At 41.5% G+C, this 10,458-nt stretch overlaps 1 protein-coding gene across 1 annotated transcript in view; it reads left to right on the top strand.

The window, feature by feature from the left end:
- The first annotated feature begins 807 nt into the window (after nucleotides 1-807).
- znf407 (zinc finger protein 407) overlaps nucleotides 808-10,458 on the top strand; it is a 152,077-nt gene continuing 142,426 nt past the window's right edge. The window contains exons 1-3 of the mRNA XM_062421727.1: nucleotides 808-885; nucleotides 2,803-3,521; nucleotides 3,851-6,061. Of these exons, the coding sequence (XP_062277711.1) occupies nucleotides 2,867-3,521; nucleotides 3,851-6,061 (2,866 nt within the window). The 5' untranslated portion in view covers nucleotides 808-885; nucleotides 2,803-2,866. The remainder of the gene's footprint in view (nucleotides 886-2,802; nucleotides 3,522-3,850; nucleotides 6,062-10,458) is intronic.

Here is a 10,458-nt window from a genome sequence, read left to right as displayed (position 1 = left end):
TGAAAGTTGTTGATGCTGATTTGTTGGGTAGAAAATGTGATAACAGAACAATTAGTCTGGTTTTTCAACAAAATAAACAAAATTAAAAAAATCATGTCCTATTGCTCCGAAAAACCCCCCCATTAAAGTCAACAACACCCTGTTGATTTTCTACACAAAAGATTTGAATGTCACATGGATCATTGCATTTTTGTTCTCCAGAGACTGAAAACATTTGAAATGTTCATACACTAGTTTGTTTCGGTAATTTGTAACTGGTTGTCATTAAACATTGATAAAATAGCTTATTTATTTACAATGATATAAATTATTTTAGGGACAACTTGGATGCAAACATTTCAGACACTGTTAATTGTGATTATTTGGGGAAATATACTTGTAGGCTAAGTGGAAAGGCAGTATTCCCTCTTTCACCTTGCTCATATAGCTATAATTTTGCCAACTAATTCAAGTCACTAAAAACATGGAAAACATGAATAGACTAAACCACTGATATCTCTGTCCTTGCTTTTAAAAGTCTTTTGCCTTGCTGTTTTGTGCTGTACATATAATGACCTGATTATTTATTTTTTGTTGTTTTTTGTTTTGTTTAAAACAATTATTAAGTATAATGATTACTTTTGTGTGTTTTATTTGTATTTGACTGTGTTGTAGCATAATTTCCACCATTGTTGATTGAATACTTTATTTTTTTTTATTCATGTGTTGTTCTGTGTGTGTTCCTAGCATAGACTGTATGGTTCCTAGTGCTAAATTTAAAAAAAGAGAAAAAACGAAGCAGCGAGTAAGCCCGCCTCTTCGTGTGACGCAGGGCTCATGCTACGGTACGCCATTTGTGTCTAGCAGCAAAAAGCGCGGACAGTGGGAATAGTCATTTAATTGAAGGTAAGTTGAATGCATTTGTTACTAGACAACGCAATTATTACCCGGGTTGCTTTTAGTGAAACATTAGACCGCTGTTCGGACTTTTTTTAAAGCCTGTCACGGTAGTGTAGGTTACACTTTCAAAGGTCGATGTTAGCCTCCTTTTTGGGCCTCTGTGCTGCCGTCGTTTTCCAAGCCTCCGAGTGACTAAGACCCGCCCTTTGGCCCACTGTCATTGGATGACACAGACGATGTCGAAATTTAATTGGTTGCGCTGTACACAGCTCAAAGTACAGTTGAGGAACATGTTGCTAGTTAGCACGTTAGCCACACACTAGCCAGCAATGAGCATCAAAATCCCCAAAACAACGCGACCGAGTGTGTGTACTGATGCCAGAACCAGCTACACCATGAAAAGAAAGATCTTATAATTCTAGTAGCATTGCAACATAACATACTACGCGTGGTGTTGCAGTTTAAAAGGTGCAGTTAGAGTCTGTTAGGCTAACTTGCATTACTTTCTAGCTTGTACTGCAGGGTTGTTAATAGTTCAACCACCTAGACTTCACCGAGAACAAGTTACCAAACCGACAGGTGGACGTGTTGCTATTTTGGCTTCGGAGTTGTACCAGTGATAGACAACAGTAACAGTCCTTGCCCAACCGACACATTATGTTATTAGCCTAGCACCCTTGGCTCAGATACTACCAGTTTCTCATAGATAGGGATACAAACTCAGGAAAACATTCAGTTTGAATCAAGACGTTTCATAATCTAATGGAAATGTTCCCTCATTTCGATATGCTTGTAGTCTATGGTTGACAACCAAGCAAACGATACGTCCCTAAAAAATAACAACAACTTGATACTGTTCCCTCTGTGAATCCTGCAGTCGTATTCTGCTCAATACTCAGTGGATGGCGGTAGAGAGCATACTGAGCTCAGTCTGAATACTCGATGGATAATGCAACCTTTTATGATCAGCTGGATCATGGGTTCATAGTATGATCCAAATAAAATATCACCTCTGTTGCTGATATTTATATTATATTGTGCAACTTTTTCAGTTGCAGTTGAACTGCAGAAAAAAAACAAGCTTCAATCTAGACCATCACAGTACATGGGCATGCAATTACCTCTCTGTAATTGTAATTACAAATGTTGTGGTCAGTCTTTATGGATACCACATTCACATCTGAAATACAGATATGTTATGGGGCTGATAGCAGAAATAAAGCATGAGCCATTACACATAATAAAAGGACGCTATGTATGAAGTAGCTTTCCCTAATGAGGTGAATGCAAGTATAGGATGGCATTTATTATTGGATCTACGATCACAATAGATGAGATGCAAAATAATCATTTTTAACCTATATGACAATTTAAGATTGTGAAGGGGGGGGGGGGGGGGGGTGTTAAATGTAAATTCTGTATTTTCCTAATATTTTATACAAACGTTGACATTGTATCTTTGCCATGAAGAAAACATGTTGAAACTATTGGAACTGTGTGAGGTTTTAGCTGTCTTGTTATTCATAATTGTGGCAACTAACTGTAGCTGTACTGTGCCTACAGGCATTTGGTAATGAGTCTTAAACCAGCAGTGACATATTTGTACTTGATTAAATGACTATGACTCAACCAAAGTCGTCTTTTTTTCCTAATTTGAAGCAGCAGCTGTAGCTCTCATGCTGGTCTGTCTTTTCAACTAACATGATTTGTGTCTGCCCGCAGGCACTAGATGGCGACATTTACTTGTGTTTGGTCAGACAGTATTGTTAAAAGATTAATCATTTTACAGAGGCTGGTGGTTAATTACACAATTTGTGGCTAATGCAGTTAACTTGTTTATAGAATTGTCTTTTATTCACTGAATATTGTATTAATTGAAGATGCCAAACATAAATTCTGTGTATTTTTCTTTTCTTTTTTCAGAAGTTTGATGCAGCTTTGACAGTGACCAGCTTCACTGTTGTATGTAATTATTACAGGACATGATATGGATAAAACATTGATATCAGGAAAGGAGGCTGTTGAGGACAAAATGTCAGAAAATGACACCAGTGGGAAGGTGCAGCCAAACGATGAAGAAATGGAGGAAACCAAGACTGTCTCACCCAGTAGGATTGGAGAGCTTGATAAAGCAGATGAGGAACTGGCTGAAAAGCAGTGTCCAGACTCCACACCTCAAGATGGGGATAAGCTCTGCACACTTTGTGGCTTCTTAGCCAAATGCCCAAGATCACTGAAAATTCACTATGCAAGAAAGCATGGCAAGAACTCAAAGAACACAGACAGAACCGCAAAGCCTGCTGAAGAGGGTGAAGATATCGCTGACGTGATTCCAGCTGAAGTCCAACAGGAGATGGATATGGAGACAGAAAGCACTGCTGAGGTTAAACAAACTCAGGAGTCAGAACCAGGGCCTGATCTTGATGATATGATACCTGCTGCAGCTGATGATGGGATGAACGCTAAAGGTTCAAATAAAAGGGAGATGGCAGTAGACAAGCAGGCAGAGAGAAGAGTAAGCAAGCGGACCCCAAAACCCAAGATTATTTATTCCTGCAACTACTGTGGGCAAGAGTTTAGGGACAAGTCTCCTCTAGACGTGCATATCCAGAGATACCACACCAAAGACACCCAGTACACATGTGAGTATTTGCTATTCTCTAATCCAGTCATTGTTGAAATCCACCCTCCACCAGAAGTCAAGTTGTTCTGGTGATCTTAGATAGTCTCGATTGATGAATGTTCGTAAGAATAGAATAGAAAGAAGAGAAACAAGATTCCCAAAAAGAGTCAAAATGGGCCAAAGCTTTACATTTCTGTGTAGTTTTAATTCCAAGTATAAATATAGAAACATACGTTTTTTTAAAAGTGTTCAAATATTTACAGTATTTATAAAGTATATCTTTTTTAACTAACTTGTCTGTTCGTTAAAAAGAGACTTAAAAAAGTGTATCTTTGTGATGTCTTTCAGTTCATCCCGATGAGAATATGGAGGAAGAAGAGGAAGCTGAGGATCCTGGCAACACTGTGAAGACTATCCCAACACGAGTGGCGCCCAAACGGACACACACCAGGTTCCAGCTGAAGTGCGAAGTGTGTGATTTTAGGGTTAGCACCTCTGTGTTACTGGAGAGCCATGCTCGCCTCAAACATCCGGGCCAGGAATGGTACCACTGCAAATTGTGTAACTTTTTTTCGGCCACATCTGAGTGGATGGATTCTCACCTGTCCTCAGATAGCCACATGCAACAGCAGAATGGGCAGAAAAGCACAGAGTCTTCTCCGTTTGACGAATATGTTGAGAGGGTCAGCAAAAACAGTGCTGTAGATTGTGATGATTTGGATGGTGTGACTCAAGTGATTATTGGAGAAGTAGTACCTTCTTTGACAGATGGAGACCAGGAAACTGAGGAGGCAGTGGGGGCTGCTAAAACTGTTTTGGTTGATGAGGAAGACTTGGAGCTAGAACCTCCCAGAAAGAAAAGAGGAAGACCAAAGCAGGGATCCACGACCACTTGTGGATACTGTGGCCTGGTAGTGTCCAACGCCACCAACCTCAGTGTCCATGTCCGCCGTAAACACAGCAAGGAGTACGGCTATAGCTGCAACCTGTGCAACTATAGCTGTGTGACCAAAGGTGACATGGATCGTCACTGTATCACGAAGAAACATGTTAGACGTGCACAAGAGTGTGCAAATAATAACAGTCACACAAGTGCATCGCCCCAGGAATCCACATCTACACAAGCCCAGGAATCAAATGCAGCATCACATACCACTGACGGAGAGCAGGAATCTGATAACACAGAGTCCAAAGAGCACAGCGGAGAAGAGCAAACTCAGTCAGTCACAAGCCAGAAAAAAACTAAATGCAGCCAATGTGATTTTGTAGCTCAGTCCATCCCTTCCCTCCATCTTCATGTCAAAAGAAAGCACACCAAAGACTTTGAGTACGTCTGTCTTGCATGCAGTTACTATGCCGTAACAAGCAGGGAAATGTCTCGTCATGCCAACACAGAGAAGCATAAGCAGAAAAGCCAGAAATACCTGGAGACGTTAGGTAGTGATGGACAAAGAGCTTTGTCACTCCCACTGAAGACTAAGGAGGTCATTGAGCTTGCTGGGCCAAATTCTAACCCTGAATGTGAACCGTATAGCCCCACAGAAGAGTCTGAATCTTGTCCAGATGACCAAGCTGTAGACAATCAGCCCGAAACTGTAGCTCCAGTACCCACAGAACCTGTTGAATCTGTGGTTAGTGTGGCTGGCAGTACAAATGAGAGTATTAGATCTTCCACTTGTGGAGAACCTGATCCAACAAACCAGACAGTGGAACTAGCAACACTGTCCACACCACAGCAGGCTTCAGCAGAACTTCAACCTGCAGCGCAACAATCCACACAACAAGAAGGCCAGCAAGAAGGCCAGGAAGAAGGGGGTAAACAGACAGATGTGCTGAATGTAGGCGAAAAAAGCACCAAAAGCTCTCAAACAGACACACACATTTCCAAAGTTCTACCCTTTGATGCCTGCATTGTATCCATAAAGACCCTCGTTGAGCAGGAGCAGGCTCTGCAGGATGGTCTGACTTTAGAAGGCGAGGCTGCTGTGATATGCCTGACTGGAGGATTACCTGCGACCTCTGGCCTCCTGTCCCCAAATTCTGCTTACGTCAAGAAGCTCAAACCCAAGGAAACGAGGGCGAGAGATGAAGCCAAAGGAAGCAACACCCGCATACGCTGCGATGACTGTGGCTTCATGGCCGACGGCATCAGCGGCCTCAACGTCCACATCTCGATGAAGCATCCGTCCAAGGAGAAGCATTTCCACTGCTTGGTGTGCGGGAAATCATTCTACACCGAGAGCAACCTGCACCAGCACCTGACCAGTGCCGCCCACCTCCGCAACGAGCAGAACAGTGTAGAGGAGCTGCCCGAAGGTGGAGCGAGCTTCAAGTGCGTAAAATGCACCGACCGCTTTGAAACAGAGCAAGACCTGTTTATTCACATCAAAGAGAAGCACGAGGAGCTTCTGAGGGAGGTCAACAAGTATGTGCTGGAGGACACGGAGCAGATCAACCGTGAGCGCGAGGAGAACCAGGGCAGTGTGTGCAAATACTGTGGCAAGGTGTGCAAGAGCAGCAACTCCATGGCCTTCCTGGCTCACATCCGCACACACACCGGTATGTATCCTACTTTTATGCTATTTCTGTTTTTCTGGATCTGACACACATAATATGACCAAATATTTCAAACACACTGACCATTTAGAACAAGCAGGTCAAAGCTTTTATTTCTTATTTTACCCACACTGATATTTAAATAAAACTATTTTAGGGAACACATTAAATGTTTAGCTGCCATTTAAAGTGGCTGGTTTGAGTGTAAATAAACTTAGATTTTGCTGTGATTTAATTGCAATAAACGGATCAAAAGGATGCCAAAATAACTACATAGTGAAGGTGATTTGTCAAAAGTCTGAGCTCATCCCTTGTCAGGTCTGCCCGCAAGCTGACAAGCAAACATCTTGAAAGCAAACAATTGACAAGCAAACAACTGAAGAGACACAGGACTCTTCAGCTCTGCTCCCTGATTGGCTCTCTCCTACAGAGCTCACTGGGGTGCAGTGACTCTGTCCCCCACCCCAGCTCCATGATATGTGCACATTTTTCACCCGTAGCTAAGTTTAGCGTAGCTTCACCCTATGTGACATAAGAAGGGGCATCAAATCTGAATGTCCTGTTGAATCACATGTATACAGAGCAAGCCAGCCCACACCAAACTGACTGGGTGGTCTTATTTCAAGGTTTGTGTGTTAGTAGACACATCAGAGACCCAAATACATACACACAAGTACTGAAAAAGTGAGTTTTTCACAATATGACCCCTTTACTGTATTAAAAGTGGTTCAGAATGCTTTGGATACTCAGTGAATACCATATAGTTTAATAAGAAACTTGATGATGTGTATTTGTGATGCAGAATAGACGCCTATTTGTACTAGTAGTGAGCTATTCATCAGTAAAGAATTAAAATACATGTATTTTAATGCACTATAAGTGAAGTGTGACTGAGCAGGTTTGGGGTATTATGTGTGGATAATAATTATTTTAATCATAATGCTCTTAATATGCCATATACAATAATGCTTTATGAGCCCTCAACCACATTTGATAATTGAAGCAAAAAATCTTTAAATGAAAATGTAGCCGCTGAGCTATTAGACCTTTGTGTTTTGGAACAGCAGTATTGAGTGGGGATATACAGCCTCCTCTTTGGCAGCTCAGGCTAATGTTAAGGCTACTATCTGCTGCAGCCAGGTAATAGCTGTTTCAGCTGAGGTGAAGGTAAAGACTGATTGAGCTTCAGACCAACAGGAGAGACGCTAATGGACCCCAGATTGGGATTCCCTGAGCAACGCTTGGTCAGAGACATGTGCGACTCATAATTGATGTGTCCATTACCAAGACTCAGTTGTAATTATAGTCAATAAGTCTCTGTAAAAGTGTTAAAGCTTAGGCTAAAAGCATTGGAGGCCCAAAGAGAGGTGGGCTAATAATTTAAAATAATCAATGCAGACGTATTCAAAGCCTTTAATTTCCCTTGTGTCTGTACGTCCATGTTTGTGTATATGTGTGTGAGCGCCGGTATGCGTGGTGAATGTGTGTATATGTCAGCCTTCATGGCTAGCTGATTATCCTCAATCCATTAAGATTTATCTTGTCATTTATAATGCAAAGCAGGTCTGCGTTGGTCAGGGCTTCGGCTGGGAAATGTCCGGCAGGTTAAGAACATAGGGCGCTCCATTACTTTTCCCTGACCATGTGTATTAATTGCTTTTAAAATCAACTTAATGCAGGAACGAGATGTGAGGGCGCCATCAATAAATGCCCTTCTCTGCCTCGTATGGTCCATCCCCCTTTCAGCCCAAACTTTAATGGGACTTTAATTGAAGTCCATGCTCTGTGCTTACTGTGTGTATGTGTGTGTGTACACGAGTGCATGTGTCTTTGTGTGTATGAGGTTTCGGTTGAATGGGAGGTAGAAAAAAGGATTTCCATTTTCAGAGTCAGTCACAGTGGGTGGTTTGTGTAGGTACTGTAGCTTTTGTCATGTAGCCCTTGTTAGCATATGAAGAAATTGTATTACCAGTGTTTTCTCAATGAATATGAATGCTTTTGTCATGATTTCACTCCATCATGTTATTTTTCGGTTAAATATGCCTATTTAACCGAAAAAGTGCTCAGAATAAAACATCCTGCTATGCTGTTACTTAAGAAAAAAACAGGTGTAACAAATATATTTTCTGCAGCAAAGCAATCATTTATCTTTACAAAAAATGTTTTCTTATTTTTTCTAGAACGTATGCCAGTCACCTTGTGTGCCAAAGTCGGGTTGCTTACTGCTAAAATCAGATCGCTTAAAGCCGTAAGAACCAGAGGTGAAAATCTTGATGATTAATGTTGAGCACCCACTTTCTTCTTATTAGCGGTTAGTCTATATGTATTCCTAATTCTACCCTATGCCATAATTCTTGAGTTTTGAGGTCACTTACTCTGTTACTTAAGAAAATGAAAGCTGTAACATTGAGGTCCTAACAGATGGCTTCAAGTCAAGGGCACATTCTGAGGTTTCAAATGATGAACACTTTTTTTTTGTTTTTTAGGTTTACCTCTTTTCATTCAATAGAGTTATGTTCTTGTTTATGAGATTACATCTCCACTTTCATTTATGCTCTTCTTATTTGTGGAAAGCAACCATTTCTCTTCATTTTGACAACATATGCCAGTTGGTATTATTGTTAAGTTCCCTCATTACAGTGAATTATTCTCCTTTTATGTGGTGGTCATTTATTCTGGGAGTTTTGTTTGTGGGGCTGTGGAGCAGCACGGTGGGGGTCTGCCAGTTTCTGGGCTGGGAGTACGTCCAGATCCTTTTAATTAAGACCTAGTTTTTATTCACTTGATTAATCAGTGAAATCAGGAGACGGTAGTGGGAGGCTGCACACAGATTTGTCAATTTGTCCCTTAAAGGAAACACATACACATGCCTGAATTTTGCCAATGAGGGTGCAGCTGGAATTTGCATTTTGAGGTAAATTGGTCACTTTTTCACTGGAGTGGGCTGTCTGACCTCAGACTGAGCCTTAAAGTAATGGACACACATGCCATGCATGTACATTCACACAGAGGATGTGATGAGTGTTTGTAGAAATAAATGAAAAGTAAAACTGCAAGTGCTCCACTGGCCTGCCTCGTGTCTAGATTTTTGAACATAATCCATATTATTGAAGCCACTTTAATCAATATGGGCTTTGATCCAAAAACTACCAAGAAAAAAAATCACTAAAATTATTAAAGGTTTTTCCCCACAATTTGATCTTTTATCAAGTGTAGAAGCATGTGTTGAGCATCATGGGACATAAACAAATCTCTACTGAAAGCAATATTTTCTCTCAGAAACACGCGTGCACACACACACACACTCTCACACACACACACACACACACACACACACACACACACACACACACACACACACACACACACACACACACACACACACACACACACACACACACACACAAAAAAACAAACAAACAAACACAATATACCATATACAGCCAAGAAACTCTTACAAGACTTTAAATGAAGAATTAATTTCCATCAAACTATTACAGCTTAAATCCTCCCTTGCCACACTGGATTGTGGTCACATTGTGATGAGGGAGGACCTTCCTGTCAAATTGGAAAAGGATGGTACTTATAATTTACATATTATATATTTATTTAATTTAATTTCTAGTCAAGCCCAGTTCATTTTGCAGCCATGTCTAGACCCAAATGGATAAGACCAAATACACAAAAAGAGTAAGGATGAGCTGCAGATTTATTTGTGTGAGTTCCATATTAACAATCACCATCATTCACCATCAAACTAATCAATACATGCAACTTTGGATTCCTTTTTTTTTGCAATTACTGAAATGCAGGAGGAAATGCTGGAGAAAAATGTGTTAAGGTGAAGATAGACAGTAGACTGGGACAAGACTGAAGTATTTACGGCTCTGGGTTTAATTGCTGTTTTTCCATGCCAGCAAGTCCTGCTGCAGCGGTCACTGTGCAGGCAATGGGGGAACTGGGGAAACAGTGCATGCAGAGAGAAGTCTCCAGGCTTCAGAAGGCTTTGAATGAGCTTAAACAGGACCAGAGGAAAGCACTGGAGGACAACACCTCTCTCCAGAGGAGGCTGGAATGGGAGCTGGCCAAAGTTCACGAGGAAATCGATTCTTTCCGAAACACCCTCAAGATGAAGGTGGAGAGGGGGAACTCCAGTGGCAGCAGTGGTGACCAGTACAATGTACTCCACTGCAAGATCAGTTTTGCCTGCTGTGCCTTTTGCCCTCTCTGAGACACCTCGTAGACACTGGTGTGCAGCTCCTCCTCAGGGCTTCCGGAGGCACAATTTTCACCTCACTTCCCATCACCGCCAAACGGGGTATCCACTACCTCAACACTTGCTGTCTGAACACCATCAACCCCAATATCCTACCAGACTTTGCTCTTCAGACCGTGAATCC

Source organism: Scomber scombrus, chromosome 7, assembly GCF_963691925.1.
Source record: "Scomber scombrus chromosome 7, fScoSco1.1, whole genome shotgun sequence".
Taxonomy (NCBI): domain Eukaryota; kingdom Metazoa; phylum Chordata; class Actinopteri; order Scombriformes; family Scombridae; genus Scomber; species Scomber scombrus.
This window is presented reverse-complemented; position numbering and strand designations above follow the sequence as displayed.